We start from the raw sequence: 18,073 nt of genomic DNA, 5'->3' as shown, positions 1-18,073 counted from the left end.
TGGGAATGGCACTGTCATGGTTAGAAGATTAGCCTGTCAGTCTGTCAAACTGACCAAAGAGAAGCTGGGCGTCTAATATTAGATGCATTTGTTATGTCATGTCGAGGTGTCTCATCATGTTTAATTAATGTGGTAATGAGGTGATTTTAAATTGTGTAATGAAATCAGCAAGCATAGTTCTACCAGGGTAAATACCGGAATTAAGTTGAATTTATGTTTTCAGTGGACATAATGAAAGATTTACACTGATTAGGCTAAATTACTGTATATACAGATGTAATTTTCTTTTGATATTCACCCTTGAATATACTGCATAATAAAATGGTTTCTGTAGATGGAATGTTCAAAAGGGCTTTTTGCCTCTCATGCTGTTCACATTTTTTTTCTTTTGCAGTTCAAGGTTCGCATTCTATCCAAGTTGGCTGCAAAATTAAACTCTTACATGCCAGATAAAGTGCCTGAAGACACCAGCAGCATCCTGCGTTCACCAATGCCTGGCACAGTGGTGGCAGTTACTGTTAAGCCTGGTGATAAGGTAATGCATGATATGTGCACTTTGTCTGTCACGTAGGATAACATACTGCAACTATGGCCAAAGCAAATGGCTCTTACTTTGCACCTATGACACCAAAGGTGAATGTAGAGTAATTTGAGACTTTCAGAAGGCAATTAGCCCCGTTTTTTTTTTTTTTTACTGTCCAGAAATCTGTACCACTTGTCCTCACAAGGGTCGCCGAGGGAGGGAGGGGGCGGGGGGGCGTGCTGGAGCCTATCCCAGCTATCTTCGGGCAGTAGGCGGGGGACACCCTGAACTGGTTGCCAGCTAATCGCAGGGCACACCAACAAGCATCCGCGCTCACACTCATACCAAGGGGCAATATAGAGTGTCCAATCAACCTGCTATGCATCTTTTTGGAATGTGGGAGGAAACCCACGCAGGCACAGGGAGAACATGCAAACTCCACACAGGAAGGCCGGAGCTGGAAGTGAACCCACGACCTCTCCACTTTCTCCACACGTGCAGCCCCTGTCCAGAAACCTTTACACAAAATCAATAGCATCACGCAGAAAATGCCCACCTACAATGTTCATTGTAACGTATTGTAATTCACAACGTTTACATTCTTGCTCCTTCAGAGCAGTGCCATAAACAAGTATTACCGGGTGATGTAAATAGTCTTGTAGTAAATAGTCTTGTTGCTGTAATTACATTAACCTTCATTCATTTATCAAATAATGTTGGTGTAGAGTTCGAGGTTTGGAGTGTCAAAAGTCACAACTAATGCTTCATTAATGTACACTTTTTGAACACAGAAGAAAAGAGAGAGGGTTATATCATATGGTGAGCATTTTTATATTGTGCGCAGCACTGGTCCCTAGACAGTACCTCAGACCTGATTACGGGGTTATGATTAAAATAAAAAAAAATATATCATGTATTAAAAGTAATCAAGACCTGTAATTACTCTGTGCGGTGGTGTCTTGTCTCCCCCTGTAGCTAGTCATCATTAGGGTAGTTTAAAACAATCATTGCAAATGCATTAATGCAGTTTTCATATTTTTGTTGCTGTGAACATGTAGGTTGCAGAAGGTCAAGAGATTTGTGTCATTGAGGCCATGAAAATGCAGAACAGTATGACGGCTGTCAAACAAGCAAGGGTAAGTGTAATTATTTAGTGAACACAATAATGGTCAAGTCACCAATGGATGAAATAAAATATCACTTTGAGTATTATACTGTTATTGTTGTCCATTTTTTGGTCTTGTTAGGTAAAGCGTGTCCACTGTAAACCAGGGGAGACGGTTGGCGAAGGAGATTTGCTTGTGGAGCTTGAATAAATCCAGCCGTAGCATTTATACCTCTTGAGTCCATAATGTATGATCAATACTAGGGGGGAAAAAAAAAAAAACTCTACTTTTGATGAACCTCTCCTGTCACACAGTGTGCCCAGCAGAGATCGGTCCCCTCAACAATGCCTGAGCGTTGAGCTTTATCAACTATATAACTGAGTAAAATCTTATTCCTGTTTATCATCTATTTCCTGTGTTTTTTCAGCTATCCTCCAATATATGTTCCTGTTACTTTTATTTGTACATAATAAAATCATCTCACCATCTATTTATTATTTTTTTTTTAATATTTTCTGATTCACCAGCTGCATTTCTAGTTTACTATGTTTTGTTGATGTGAATTTTTTGACTGAAGAGGTATAAACACTGTGGGACACATTTTCCAGTCTTGACTGCAGAAATATTCTGCGCTGAACAATCATGCATTATATGTCTAAATGGCTACATTTTGTTGCGGATATGACGAAAAACATACTATTGACCTCAAATAAATAAGATCTGGTAATCGGATAAATGCACAGTCACGAACATGCGTCAATTAGTGATTAAAACAACCTACTGTATTAATTACAGCTGTGATGCGGAGAAATGCTGTTTTGTTGAGAACCAGTAGTGCAGAAAGGTGAAGCTTGGCTTTCACTACACACACCTGTGTTCAAATGGCAAATTTTTGTGATGTAAAAAAAAATAATACCATGATAAATCTTGTCAAAATTTGTTTCCATTTTTAATGGGGCCGCAGCCTATAGAACACAATTGTGAGAAATATATTTTGATTAGAAAAAAAAATGTCAGTCATTTTTACATTGGTTATTTATTTGTAATATTTAAATGAATACAGAAGATATTTATCTCATTTTTTTCAAAGGTTTTACGTGAACGGGGTTTCCGTGTTATGAACATCACATTGATTTTTTTGTTTTGTTTTTTAAATTAAAAAATGGACAGACATGTTTTCACAGAGCAGTGACAATGTGCTGTTTAGAATCAAGACAAAATGATAATTTTGACATGCTCTTCTCTAAGCCGAAGAGCTAACGCTACACATTGCTATTCTTCCAACAGAGGTGGAGGAGATAGTTTAAGACTGAATCCCTCTTGTGCTGGATGAGATTGAATGAGAATTCCTGCTTTCTCTTTGCTGTGGCAAGAGAGTTCTGTCAGGACGGATAACTGGGGGTGGGATGAGAGAGGGAGAGCACAACACAATTAATAAAGAACACAGCCAGGCGCGATTGCATGCGCACCTGGCCTGAGTAAAGACAATTTGTTGCTTTCCCAGTGTTAGTGATGGGAATTACTTACCCTTGATGGTCCTTTGTATAAACAACGTAGCTGATCCCAGGACTGTTCTTGCTGAAAGTCCAACATTACCTCATCAAAAACCTGCATCACAATAAGGAAAAACCACAAGACAAATTGTATATAATACAGAAAACTGTTTATTTTGATCCAATGCCATTAAAAACTTGAAACAGAATCACATATGACCAATTGTAACACTCAATATAATGTGTAATAGAGGTTTGACCACAAAACCTAAAAGGGCTGTCTAAACTTTCTGACCAAATTAAACAGTTTTGATTTTACACTGTGAGCTGGGTTCTTGCTTTTCAGAATGTGTTCTTTTAGTGTGGTTGTACTTTGTTGTTCAGGTTAGGCATGCCAGTGACCACTAATATTTTAGTCACCTTATTATGATGCATTTAACATTTAATAATTTGCTTATTACTGTATTGTACTACCACCACAATAATAAGCCCATTCTAAATGCAATAGATAAACAAATACCTGAGAGTGACAAATCAATTAGAGCACTCACTTTGTATAAGGTATGCAGAATTCTTGATAAATTAAATAATACTTGTCTGATACTGTAATATTTTAAAAACATGCTCGTACAGTATTCCTGTTTGATTCCATTCCACTTGCTACGGCACAAATTTTTTGGAGGAATGAATTTTATTATCGATCACTGGAAAACTTGGCGTGGTATTCCACAAATAAGCTGCCCTGTTCCATCGCGGTCTCAAAATGACACGCAAAAATGTGTGGCGCTCCTAAGTGGCATGTTGTCAAAGAAAAAATTGACCATGTTAAAATGATAACAGATTACCGTATTTTACGGACTATAAACCGCTACTTTTTTTCTAGATTTTGAACCATGCGGCGAATACAACGATGTGGCTTTTCTGCTGATTTGTCCTTCATCAGTAGGGGGCGTTCTATAGTTCAGAAAATACGCTAAATAAATCTCAATGTTTTTTTCTCTTGGATCAGTTCTGTTTTAATTAGCAAAGTTGTTGCAGTGTTAAATGTTTATGTACCATTATATGCATTCACTGTACATGCAGTAAACAACGATTTTTTTTTCAAAAAGTTGCTGCGGCTTATATTACAGGTGCGCTTTATAGTCCTGAAAATACGGTACAACCTATTGTTTATGTTGTGAGATCCCTGTTAAATCCTCACCTTTTTTCTGTGATCTTCATCATGATGTACAGATGAAAGTCGAGTCTGGGGCAGAAAAGGATATTACAATAGCAAAACTAAAAAAACTCTTTAATCATACATTGCTTGCACTCTGCATGTCCAAAGTCTGGCCCAGGGGTGAATTGCGGCCTATGTTCAGATTTCTACCTTCCTCAAGCCACTGGAAGCAAATTAATATTGCGTGGCCACTGACAGTAAGTTTGACCACAGTAAGAAATACACATGTACAAAAGCAATTCGGGTGCATTTAGAAATATGGTCAGTGCGCTCTCTGCCTCTCCGAACACTCCACTTTCAGTCCTGTTAGACATCAGAGTGAATTTCTGAACCCGCCACTTGCTGCATGCTCATTTCTAAAATGGAAACTGAAAAAGAAAAGCAAAGATCACAGAAAGGATCATCGATGTAAATTGGCATATTTTTTTATTGAAATATGAACCAACTGTGTCTGCCTAATTTCCCAAGAGATTGTGACTGGTTAGGATACAAAACATGCATGCAATATGCAACTACCACAAAGCTACTGGGAACAAACACCGTGAAAAATTAAAGCAACTGGTAACTTAATGGTTTTATCTCAGCAAATTTGGCCCCTCTTTGCAATTCGTTTGGAAATAAAGGTAAGATGGACCTGATGAAAAAAAAAATGCTTCTTTTGCCCCTGGTGGCTATTTTGAGGTGGCCATCAGTTTGGGTGATTCTGTAAGAGAGTGGTAGGCAACCTCTGGCCCACTGTTATATCTGATCCGGCATTGAAGAGAAAAAAAAACCAAACTAACTGCTAATTAGGGATGTCACAATAATCACGGTATTATTATTTTTTTAAGGACTCACTATTGTCATTGGTCTTGTTTTGGTGCAAAATTAACGAGCCGTTCTGCATACAAACTGATATTATTGGAGTTTGCTTTTTTTCCCCCTTGACAGTACGCTAAAATGGCAAAATACAGACCTGTGCAAGGGATGTGCTGCGACTTCTCTCTGGGATGATATACTGCCCGCCTCTTGCTCTGTGAATGGTGGAACACTTGTAGCAACTCCACTGCTGCTGTTGCTGCTGCTCTAAAGCACACCCTAACCCAGAGTCCATAGTTTGCTGCTGCTGCAGGCACTGAACATGGTATAGGTGGCCACAGCTGAAAAGACAGAAAGATGCATTACCACATTGCATTAATTTTGCCGCTTCGTCATTTTTTTTCTATCCGAATCGAAATGTAATCGGTAATTAGTCCGTCAGTCTGTTTCTAGATGTGGAACACATTATTTAGCTGAGGACCCTGTGTACAGTGAGATATTAATTTAAAAAAATACAGTAATTTGATAGTCATCAGAAAGGTAATGATTTCTTCTGTACATATTTATCAAGGGAAAATATGGTTTATCACATAATAACTGCACTGAGATGTCAAGATGCAGTATATCATGAGCATTACCCAAATATCAAGATAGTATTGTTTGAGTTTAATGTATGTAATTTCCAGAATGCCGATTTGCGTTACCTAAATAGAAGGATCTGCTCAGCAGGGTCCTGCCACCTCTTGTACTGCTGGAGGCAAATGTTGCAGTAGTCTTGTCTCGGGTGTAGTCCCCTTGTCACAGCAGTGCGCAGATGAGCCAAGGACCAGTGGAGGTCATGATTTAACAGACTAGTGGTTGTTTCAAATAAAGTCTAAAACAAAAGACACCAATTATATTACAAATATGCTTTACGTTTGATGAATTATGCATGCACATGCAACACGTTACTGTATTAGTAAAGGGAATGATTTACGTTACGGTATTTCTTTCTTTCCCGTCTATAGGGAGCTAAACTAATAAGATGTGTGCATAGGTCACCTGTTCATAGTTGAAGGTGTCAAGCATCCCAAGAATAAGAACTTGGATCTCTGCAATTGGTCCTTTCTCATAAATGGGATTCTGTTGAACAAAAAGCTCAAACGTTATGTCATGAATGGAAACTTAATGAAACAAGTCAACTTTTGAATTCCTCGCAGACAAAGGAATGGCATCCCACTCATTAAGTGTAAAATTAAAACAACCACGTTCATATTTTGTCAGCTGCCTATTTTCCAAGTCAGAGCAAGCCGTTCTGAATTTTGCCCCACCTTAAACGTGTTTGCTCCTTCGTTCCGAGCGTACTCAAATGATTGCCGAAGCTGTCAATGTGGAGGCCCGGGTACCTATTTATAAGTTTGGCAATGCATCCGCTGCATGAGCCAAATGCATGAATGCTCGACACTAACAACAGTTTAACAATGCATGCGCACGCACACACACACCCACACACACAGAATGTACATCACGTCATTATCTGCTTGGCACAAACACACAAGATGGCTGGCAAATTTATGTGCCTTGACGGTTCCTAACTTGGGCTAAGGCACACTTGCAGGGCATGATGCTCAATTCCAGACCCAAACACAAACATTTCTTTGTCACCGGGCCTCTGAAATACACGAATGAGCCTCATTTGGGGGGAGCATATTCTCCCATTCGTGATGAAGTCAATTCCTTAAAGGCCGTCTAAGGTACTTTCAAGATCCAGCGATACCAAGCCATCCTCTAAATGACAGGAATCAGTGTGTACAGTTTAACAATTTAAAATCAAACAACTTAAAGATAACTCACGGGGTCCCCCAAGGGTCTGTGCTGGGTCCTAAACTATTTCTACTTTATAACAATGACATTTGCTGTGGATCTAAAGTTTAATAAAAAAGTTCTATTTATAAATGTAGTACTACTAAAATATATAAATTATATATCAATGAGAACTTGTACCGAATCTATAATTCTAGGGTCTTTAAAGGAGGACAAGAGCCAAGATGGCCCATTATGCATTTCAATGTGGCTGGATTTGTTTGTTTTTTTTAATAGATTTTCCACACTGTAACTTTTTGTTTGCTGAACATTGACGCTTCCGAAGCAGCCCCGACTAAAAGCACGTGCCACCCCAAAATGGCTGTATAAACACTAACAAAAACTTATAAACACTGCGTTTTACAACACAAGTACCAAGCAGTATTTATAATTCAACATGTAACACTGGATCAAGAGTGCGCAGTCTTAGTTGCCAAAATGTCAGTGTGTCAGTGAATGGAGCGAGCCAAATAGAAAGCCGTCCATAGTAAAGCAATTAGTGCTTGTTAAATTAGGTGGGCGTTAACATGGCGAAGTAAACATCCATACTTGGATATTTACTCATTTATTTTATACAAGAGGGATGTAAACTGACGCATGTCACAGACGGGCTTATGCACATGGAGCCACCACATTAAATTTTTACCAGCTCAAAGTGAAAAGACTACATTTGCGAGCATACTGGTCGCACTGTTGAGCCCTGCCATGTTAGACTTGCATGATCTTAATCTAGTAGACAAAAAACAAGGCGTTTTCTGAAAGGACCGCCAGCAGTTCATGGCGCATCTCTCCTCCATCGCTGCGGGTGGGTTGAGGAAGGTTCGACGGATCGGAGGGCGTCTTGGCCTCGTCTTTTTTTCCTTATATATTTCTACTGTGGCACAATCTACCATATTGTCCACCACCTGTGGCATTCTTCATACTACCTTAAAACAAAAATTCCTGTCTGGATACAAAGCATTTCATATCCGTCCATTTCAAAGTTCTTGCCTCTTTTATTGTTGATCCAAGTTTCTGAGACTGCAATTATATTAAAGGATTGCGTTAACTGCTGCGATTGGCTGGCAACCAGTTCAGGGTTACCACGCCTACTGTCCGAAGACAGCTGGGATAGGCTCCAGTGCCCCTGCGACCCTCGTGAGCAGAAGCGGTTCAGATTCTGATTCTGATTATGATAATGGATGGATAATGGTATTTGGAAATGTGTATATTATATTATATTATATTATATTATATTATATCATATTATATTATATATAATATATCATATTATATTATATTATGTTTAAGGGTCAATGTTCAGCGTACAAAAAGTTCCAGCGTGGAAAATTAATTAAAAAAAAAATAATCCAGCCATTTATAATATATTTGCAAACAAACCAAAAAAAAAAAAACTAGCACTACTTAAGCAAAGCAGAATGTTTTGTACCCATAAAGTGAACATAAAAACATTTCAAACAGTGGAAGTGTTTATTTGGATTTTCTTTAGCAAAGTGCTTCGTCCTAAATTTACTCATCTGCCTTCACTTTGTCCTACTTAAAAAAAATAAATAAATAACCAGAGAGAAGTGAAATATGTTGTTTAAGTATTAATTTTTGTATTTATAGATACTTTCAGAGTACTTTCATAATCGTGCATCGTATATAAAGTAGTTGTTGGTTGGTGCATGTGGGGGATTATAACCTCCGACCTCCCAAGTGAACCTCCTGTTACCCCATTCAAAATGGTCTAGAACTGCCAGTGATGGAGCAAAAGTATATCCAATATCAAACAGATGAGTAATGACTAATTAAAAGCAAACAGCAGACATACCTCCAATATCTGCTGGATGATATCAGGCAGTGAAACAAAGCTGCTCATACTGTTGAGAACATTCATCGTCAGGTCCTTTAAGACTGGAAAAGCACAAAATGCATCGTCATTACCAGCACCACCAACAGTAACATTTGTGTGTTGGTATGGTTTACATTTGAATGAAAATAGTAGATTTTTTTAAGACTATTTTCCATTGTCTGAACTGATTTATTCTCACGAGGGTCGTGAGTAGGGGTGGGACGATACGGGTAAATCACGATTCGATACTGTGACGATATGTGGCCCACGATAACGATAATTAAAGTGCACAAACATTAATAACATGTTTTATGTAAACCAAGACACTGCACTGCTTTCTGAACCTGAAATGTCAGTGTCAACTGTCATTAAAGTGCTTTACATTAACCCGCCCAGTGGAAACATCAAGGCATATTCTTCTTGAGGAACACTAACTGTACAACATGCTCCGACGTAAGAGCACACCAAAGGGAAACTCTGCTTTAAAAGCAGTAGTGATTGACAGCTGTCTTGGTTCACCTTTTTTTTAATCACCTGCGAGTAGTAACCGTGATCGCGAACGAGGTGGATTTGTAGATTCGTAGTGTTGATGTTATATTTTACCTTTGCAAAGAAGTTCTTGCAAATTGCATACTCTTTATCCAGTGTTCTCCCGTCACCGGCCTCGTAAAAAGCGAAGTGTCTCCACACTTTCGAGTGGACACTCTTGAAACTTGATTTGTTTTTCTGGGTTTTCCACCATTCTTGCATTAGTTCTTTTTCTATTGTAAATTCTTCACACTCTTCACCGGCCCCTGATCCCGGCAATTTTAGAACCGTTTGCGGCATTGGCGCCCCCACAGACAGGACAGGAGAGATTAAATACGGACGGTGATGACGAGGTAAATCCATTATGTGCGTTGTTTTGAAATATCGATATTGCCGCCAGGCTATCGATTATTTATTGCGACGGAGTTAGCAACAATTTATTTCAATATCGATTATTTTTCCCACCCCTAGTCGCGAGCGTGCTGGTGCCTATGCCATCTGTTCTGCCAGATATTTTACTTCAGTCGACTCATGATAGTCATGTCGCTAAATGAAACTGGGCTTCAGTGTCTGGGCGTAAGTGGCTGGTGATTGGTAGAGAATGAGCAAATGCTGTATTATAGCTAGTTAGCGAATGTTGAGCAGTGCCATTTCAGTTTCTCCCAGCTTTCACAGGAGAGTGACAATTTTCGGATCAAAAACGGCTAGACTCAAAACATTACTAGTTAGACAGAAAGCCTACGGAGCCTTCAGGATGAGAGCCCCCCCGTGAGAAGGCCAGCCACACATCCCAGCGCGGAGGCCCCCCATGAGGAAACACTGGAGCTAAAATATATAAAAGAAAAATGATAATGCTAAAATACAAAGAAGCTAAAAATTAAAAGACAATTATATTAGATAAAACGACGGAGCTAGAATATATAAGAAAAATTATGATGCTAAAAGACAAAGAACCGAAAAAAATAAAAGACAACTAGAGCTGCGAGCAGCTATAGAGGGCCCTTGCAACCCTGGCAACGTTGGGGTACCGGCACATTAGAAATGTGAAATATTTACAAGAAATAACGTGAGGAATCTTCAAGAGGAATTTTTTTTGTAGTGAAAGTAAGAGCAGCTTTTGTTGTCAAAGTCTCGTCAATGTTTGAAGTAAATTCAAAATGGCCGACTACCTTTCAATTTAGAGACTTTATTATGTCTTGGCTTTGTACATACTTCATCAAATTTTGAAAAAGTTTGATGAAACAGATCCGGGTTATTTTTTTTTGTTATTTTTTATTTCTATGGGGCGATAGCGAGCCATTTTTAAAAAAAATTGCATGACAAACTAATAAAATATTGATGATCAGGCCTGAAGTGCATGCAAAGTTTCACGAGTTTTCGTTCATATTTAGAAACTCAAATTCAGCGTTGTTTTACTGGTGAACTGTACGAAGCCACGCCCACAGCTTTTCACGAAAAATGACGAATTTCGTATTCTAACATCCTGAAGGCCTAAACACTTATCCGAGCAAATATGTGGGCGACCTTGTTAACCTGCTCGGGGAAAAACTTCATAGAAAATAATTTGTATTAACTTTAACCAGTTGGTGGCGCTACCACTACGATCAAAAATAAGTTGGTAGATGTCTTCAGGGTTGGACTATCCTCAAATGTGAAAAAATTCTAGAAGTTAGGATCATCTGAGTCATGTTACAATAGCTTTTGTTGCCACTGAGATTAATAAATTTTTGTGGCACCGTAATGGTTACGCCCTTCACCGAAAAGTCACAAAGTTCGACATAGACTAAGATCAACGTCTTGAGGCTGTTCTTACAAATTTTCAGTCGGCTTCGTTAAAAGGGCTCCGTGCAGTATATTAAAATGTAAAAAAATATATTTTTTGATACCATGAGGTGGCACTGTGTAAATAATACGATAACATATAGATGTCTTCAGGTCGGGATGTTTTATGTACAGGGGAAGTTTTGGATTTTTTGAGAGCATGTGCAGGGGAGTTATTAAGCATTTAGTCCATTGTGGTGACGCGCCCCCTTTTAAGTAAATTAAATATGGCTGACTTCCTGTAAAACCTAGCTCATGGCTCCAAGAGACTTTTTTGTAGGTCTTGGCCTTATAAATACTCCATAAAATTGAAAAAAGCTAGGTGAAACACTCAGCCAGGGCTGCTTTTTTTAACATTTCTAGAGGGCGATGAGGAGCCATTTTTAAACTAACTAACTAACTAACTTATATGATATTGATGATTTTGCCAGACCTGATGTGTGTGCAAAGTTTCACGAGTTTTCATTCATATTTAGAACCTCAAAATCAGCATTATTCTATTGCCGAACTGTGCAATGCCACGCCCACAACTTTTCACAAAAAATGACGAATTTCGTATTGTGACATCCTCAAGGCCTAAATACTCATCCGAGCATGTATGAGGGCGACCTTGTTGACCTGCTCGGAGAAAAACATCAAACAAAACAACTTGTATTTGCTTTAACCAGTTAACCAGCGCTACAACTACGGTGAAAAATAATTTGGTAGATGTCTTCAGGGCTGGACTATCCTCAAATGTGAAAAACTTTGGAATGATAGGATCATCTGAGTCATGTTGCCGGAGCTTTTGTTGCCACAGAGTACAATCAGACTTTTCATCACTGTAATGGCCACGCCTTTTGCCGAAAAGTCAAAAATTCGGCAGAGAGTAAGATCAATGTATTGAGGCTGTTGTGACAAATTTTCAGTCTGATTCGTTAAAAGGGCTCCGTGCAGTACATTAAAATGTAACACGAGGTGGCACTAAGCTATGCAGACGACACAACTTTCCATTGTTCTGGAAAAAAACTAAAACAGCTTCTGACTATTGTGGAAAATGAATTGATGATATTTAAAAAATGGTTGGACATAAACAAAATATCACTCAATTTAGACAAAACAAAGTTAATTGTTTTTGGCACTAGACCAATCAAACACCAAGTCAAAATCAATGTAAACGCAACTGAAATAGAAAGAGTGTTTGAGAACAAATTGCTTGGAGTAGTAAGATACATATAGATAATGTAAAAAATAAAATGTCAAAAATTATTGGGCTCTTATATAAAACCAAGGATGTACTAAATAAAAAGTCTCTATACACATTATATTGTTCACTATTATTACCATACCTGACTTATTGTGTGGAAATATGGGGAAATGCCTATAAAACCAACACGCTACCTCTTTTCAAGCTGCAAAAAAAAAGCAATCAGAATTATTAATCGATCAAAATTTAATGAACCTACAAATCCATTATTTATCAAATTAAACACTATGAAATTTTATGATCTTGTTGAATTTAAAATTGCGCAAATAATGTATTAAGTACATAACATTATCTGCCGCAATACTCAGAAGCTGTTCGAAATGAGAGAAAGTTATTACAACTTAAGGGGCACAAATTTGTATAAAAAACCAAACCAAGAACAGACATTAAGCATACGTGTGTTTCTGTAAAAGGTGTAATTCTGTGGAATGATTTTGAAACTGACCTGAAAAGATGTAAAACACTTGTGTACAAAAACATGTTCAAAAGTAAAGTACAAAAAAACTATATAAATCAAATATAAGTAAGTAAATTGCCTAAAATGTGAAATTTGTAATATGCATAACAACACTGAGTGTAATGTAAATATCATTATATATTATTAGATTTTATATGGACGATCTATTGTATTAATTTAAATTAAGTAAAAATTCACTGAGAACAGGGGGTAGGACTCGATGAGTTCTCTACTTCTTCCTACTCCCTATTGAACATGTAGATTGTGCTTATGCCATTCCTTTTTTTCTCTTATTTCCTTTTGAATCTTTTACTTATGACTATATTCATTTCCGTTCTGTTTGTATGTACAATAAAAAAAAATCATCAAAAAAGAGCTGTCTCTGTACTGTGGTTCATCCTAAAACCAGATTGATATTTCTCTAAAAAAATTATTTGTATTCAAAAAATAATTTACAAATTCTTCTAAAATCTTACTTAAAAACGGTAAGTTGGATAAAGGTCTGTAATTATTACCAACACTCAGGTCTGAATGGCTCTTCTTCAGAAGAGACTTCACCACCATCATTTTAAAGGCGGTGGGGAAGACACCCGTCTGAAGAGAGCAATTACGTAAATTTAAAATCTGTTCCTCGAAAAATCCATAAAATGTCTTCAAAAGCGATGTGGGAATAGGATCTAAAAGGCAGGTTGATTGATTTACCTGGACGACAACTCGACCAAGTGTCCTTGCATCAACCAGGGCAAAACCTTCCAGTGTTTCCTCAGGTAAAAATGACTGTGCAGGGTTCATACAAAGTACATTTTGATGAGCTAAAAGACTGCATCTTACGTCATCAATTTTACTTCTGAAGTGGTCTGCAAAGTCCTCACAAAGAACGTCTGTTGATGTCTGTGTAAAAATTGTGCATAGATTTAATTTATTTGTTTCATTGTTAGTCATTTATAATTGATTATATGTATAATTAATTTATGCAGTTAAGTAATTTACATATTAGTATTTGCATTATATGTATAATTAATTTAAGCAGTTAAGTAATTTACATAATAGTCTTTGCATTATATGTATAATACATTTATGCAGTCAAGTAATTTACATATTAGCATTTGATTTTAATTAATTTACATTTAATTATGTACATAGTATCGCATTGTTTGGAGAACACGCCCTTGCCTTCCATTTCCTCTTAAATACTTCCAGGTTTTGACCCCACAAGTGCAAAGACAATCAACTGGTTTGACCCTGCGGTCACTTCAGTCGACATTTATTTTTTTAAGAATGGAGACAAGGAGGACAAGCAATCACCTCAACAATTATGACACTTCAATTCCCTCTTTTGCAGGAGGTATTTTTTTCGTTTGTATATTGTTTTCACGATGTGACATTGTTAGTTACTTTATGTTGTTTTTATTAATGTAACTTGTGTAAATTGTGTTATCATTTATGCAGTTTTCACAGTGCAATGGAGATTCGATGCCTTCATTAAATCCGTAACAAGAAAACCATTGTGTTTGTTGTGTCTGCGGGGGGAGTTACAGTCTCTGAGGACTTTTTTAACAGATATCTAGGATTGTTTTTATTAACTGTAATGAGATTTGAAAAATAAGACGTTCTTGCCTGTTTGACTGTTTTATTGTGGAATTTGAGTTGTTCAAATAATATTTCATAGTGAACTATAAGGTTGCTCTTTCTCCACTCCTGCATTTTCTTTTTGATTTCTTAATTAACCAATTTCTCCACGGGAGTATAGTCTTGATTTTTAAGTTTTTTGTTAAAAAGTGGAGCAACCGAGTCGAATGTTGATTTTAAAATCCTGTTAAAATGATCAACAATAAAATTACAGGGGGCAGGTAAAATATCAGCTGCAGTGCTCTTTAAAATCTCAATAAAATTTGCAACCACCTCAGAAGTTAGGTAGCGTTTCCTCACTGTTCTTACCGGGGCTGCTTGTTGATTAAAACTGGTGATGTTAAAATATACACAGTAGTGGTCTGACACACAACAGAGGGCACACCAACGGACAGGCCGTTTAAAAATTCTCTGGACAGTGGGTCTGAGATATCGTCTATGTGCACGTTAAAATCCACCAGGTATTAAAATTCTGTTATAAGCGGAATGTAAAATCGATAAAAATTCTGAAAACTCACTAATAAAAGAAGTAGAATGATGAGGTCTGTAAAGGGTGATGCAGAGAATTGAAGGACTGCTAAAAACAAAGGCATGTTGTCCACTGTTGTCACTGTTAAAAGCACTTTGTTTTTATGTGGCAGGGAAGCGTCTGCATGTGATGATTTGAATTGAGAAGATATGTGGTATGTGTGGTAATGATAATGGAGGCCTATAGGGGAGAGCTATTGAGAGAAACTGAGAATGGCCTGTTGGCCGGCTGGTAAAAAGAACGACAATTCCAGAACAGGTTAAAATTGTCAATAAAAGCAAAACCGAGATGTCCGCAACTGCGTATGAGCCATGTGTTCAAGCTTAAAAGACGACTGAAGCGCGAGCTACCTGCAAACATGGTACAAATCTGTCCTGGCTTTTAACAAATTAATAAACCAAAAGTAAAAAAAATACAAATAAAACTAAAGGTCATGCAAACATATCCAAATTTATCAATTTGATCTATCATCATTAACTATTACAAAACAATAAAGGGATTTCTATTTCTATTAAAAAGTATCTATAACCAAGATACTGGTATTAACCAGTAAATGAGTCAAAATAGGAAGATTTAAGAACTGTCAGTGTGTGATTCTAATTTTGAAATTAGTTCAACAAGGACACCTTTTCTTCTGTGAAATCAAAAGTTGCAAAAGTAACACAAACGACTGGGAGTGTGAGCGTCTTTACCCTCTTTTTGGGGAGTTATCAATGTCTCCAACAATGAAAACCAGAGCTCCTGTATGAAAGAAAAAAAACAAATGAAACTGTTGCGCATGCTTTAATAACAAGGGCAGATTATTAACATTTTTTTAAATTCATCCTATGTTTAAGATTTTTTTTAGTGTACAGTACCAGTGTTGTTTTTGGTAGTCATTTTAGATTTAGTCTTAGTCTTAGTCATTTGGACGAAAATGCTTATTAGTTTTCATCACATTTAGTCACTCTTATTTGTGAGAGTTTTAGTCTAGTTTTAGTCGACGAAAACACAAAAAAAAGTTTTAGTCTAGTTTTTGTAAATTTATTTACGAAAGGTTTTTAGTCCATTTTTGTTACAACTAGGCCTACAAGGTTTCCACCCAATAGTAGTCGAACTGAAAATCTTTGCTAAGTATTATGCATTATAAACAGATAAAGTGGTCAATGCTCATTGCTCCAAAATAAGCTGAGAATGAAAATACTTTATCTAGAAACTCTTGTGGCTTCGAAGCAACATAAATAAACAAAATAAAAACAGTTTAACAACATAGACTTGGAGTGGACGTGTTCTAATACATTAGCACAAGTAGAAACTATCATACATGTCTTCTTTAGACAACAAAGTAGCCGACCGAGTGTCACTGTCACCATGGTCCGTCAAAGAAAAGTGTATGAGTGTGTGCGAGCCGAGACGAATGACCGCAGACGTGCTTATGATTTGTTGTGCCAGTGTGTGCGGCACATGCACCCTGCGTGTTGTCCCAGTGGCGGGCGTGTTCTCATGTTCGTCACGTCATGTTTTCGTCATTGAAGAGCCACGTTTAGCTCGTCATCGTCGTGAAAAAAGGGGCATCAACAAAGTATTTTCGTCATCGTCATCGTTGACGAACACAACACTGTAGAGTACTGCTGGATTACTAAAATACCAAATCACCAGCCAAATTTCGATAAATTAATCTTACTTTCAGTTACGGAAGACAAACATTTAAGTAGAAGGACCTACAAACAGCAAGTAAATAAGAATTTGAAGATATTCACTGACTGCAAGGCCTTCAATCAAATCACAACATTGCGGAATTAGGCTTTTATTTTTATTTGTCCATATTCTTTTGTTCTTTTGTATGAAATTGTTCCATAAAATGGCAGTAACTCAAATCTGGGCGAGGGCTATGATTCTACCTTTTCTTATCTTGGTTATGCAAGGTAGCCGTTATCATTAATACCTGGCAAGGGGTGACTGTATTAATCTATGTGCATGCCCAATCGTGCAGGGCCATCCACAAACCTGGTGCCAAACTTGAGATGAACGGAGTACACACACCAGCTCAAGTGGTCACAGTCACCCTATCTCAGTACGCCATGCTAATAACCCCTTGCACCAAACTAACTGTACATGGAATAACTCTTGTCCAAATGTTTTATCCAGGTGTGATTTGACAAAATTTTGACAAATCTACTACTGTAGCAATGAGATTTTCTCTTATGTAAACATACAGACCGTCCCAATCCTCAGCAGAAAAATCTTATCGTTGGGACATGGATGACTTGAACATTTATGATGAGAAGTGGAAAATAGTGTTGAGACAAGAACAGCTATTACCTTGGTTTGTGGCTGCTGGAGTTTCTGAGAGTTACGATGACTCAGGGCAATGAGGTCATTCAGTGAATTTTCCACTCTCTTCAATCGAGTCGACTCATTTTCTTTGTCATCTCCGTTCTGCCCGCCAGTGGGGTCGGCAGTCAGTAGAGAAAGCTGCACTTTGAATGCCTATTAAGGAATATTTGAGGTAGAGACAGATTGTAAGAAAACACTGTTGTTTCATTATAGTTTAAATTGTGTCGCTAGTGCAACAATAGAATGAATGGACAATATGTACTTTTCAGACATACGAGTATTAGTTATTAATTCAGTAAATGACTTGAAAAAAACAGGGATTCCGAGCAAATGTCTTGGTGAATAACTGCACTATTTCTCTCTTTGTATGAATATAACTACCTGTAACAAAACTGTAAATGCTCCATAAAAGTCTTCCTTCTTCTCGAGCAGATAACCTGTCGCTTCACTGTGGTGGTACTTCTCAGTGATCTAGATAAAGAGAAAGAATGACACAAGTTAGCTGCTGGTAAACGTCAATACAACCCACAATTGCACAAGTTTAAAGAATGCATACAAAATGTACAAAAAGACAATTGAAGAATTAAATGAACACATCAAACAATACATCTTATTTACAACAACAGTAATTTACAGGAGTAAAAATGAAGTACTACTGTGTAAAATGACAATTAAAAAAAATAACGCAAGAGTCAATTACTAGTGCAATTGACAATTTTCTTTTTTACATTT

General features: G+C 37.4%; 2 protein-coding genes across 8 annotated transcripts in view; one reads left to right on the top strand and one right to left on the bottom strand.

Annotated features, from left to right (window-relative positions):
• Positions 1-2,119, top strand: part of pcca (propionyl-CoA carboxylase subunit alpha) — a 57,082-nt gene extending 54,963 nt beyond the window's left edge. For all 3 annotated transcript variants that reach the window (XM_088304117.1, XM_088304116.1, XM_088304118.1), the window contains 3 exons: positions 395-535; positions 1,582-1,659; positions 1,771-2,119. In XM_088304117.1, the coding sequence (XP_088160243.1) occupies positions 395-535; positions 1,582-1,659; positions 1,771-1,839 (288 nt within the window). In that variant the 3' untranslated portion in view covers positions 1,840-2,119. The remainder of the gene's footprint in view (positions 1-394; positions 536-1,581; positions 1,660-1,770) is intronic.
• A 527-nt stretch (positions 2,120-2,646) lies between these two features.
• vps8 (VPS8 subunit of CORVET complex) overlaps positions 2,647-18,073 on the bottom strand; it is a 117,772-nt gene continuing 102,345 nt past the window's right edge. For 3 of the 5 annotated variants that reach the window (XM_088304110.1, XM_088304109.1, XM_088304111.1), the window contains 10 exons: positions 17,723-17,812; positions 17,327-17,494; positions 15,718-15,766; positions 8,795-8,877; positions 6,181-6,261; positions 5,844-6,013; positions 5,297-5,480; positions 4,324-4,368; positions 3,157-3,237; positions 2,647-3,024 (listed from right to left, as the gene is read on the bottom strand). In XM_088304110.1, coding sequence (XP_088160236.1) covers positions 2,902-3,024; positions 3,157-3,237; positions 4,324-4,368; positions 5,297-5,480; positions 5,844-6,013; positions 6,181-6,261; positions 8,795-8,877; positions 15,718-15,766; positions 17,327-17,494; positions 17,723-17,812 — 1,074 coding nt within the window. In that variant the 3' untranslated portion in view covers positions 2,647-2,901. The other 2 variants (XM_088304112.1, XR_015845003.1) reach the window with 2 other exon arrangements.

This window comes from Idiotropiscis lumnitzeri, chromosome 9 (assembly GCF_059441095.1).
Source record: "Idiotropiscis lumnitzeri isolate Australia: NSW breed Sydney's pygmy pipehorse chromosome 9, RoL_Ilum_1.0, whole genome shotgun sequence".
Taxonomy (NCBI): Eukaryota; Metazoa; Chordata; class Actinopteri; order Syngnathiformes; family Syngnathidae; genus Idiotropiscis; species Idiotropiscis lumnitzeri.
This window is presented reverse-complemented; position numbering and strand designations above follow the sequence as displayed.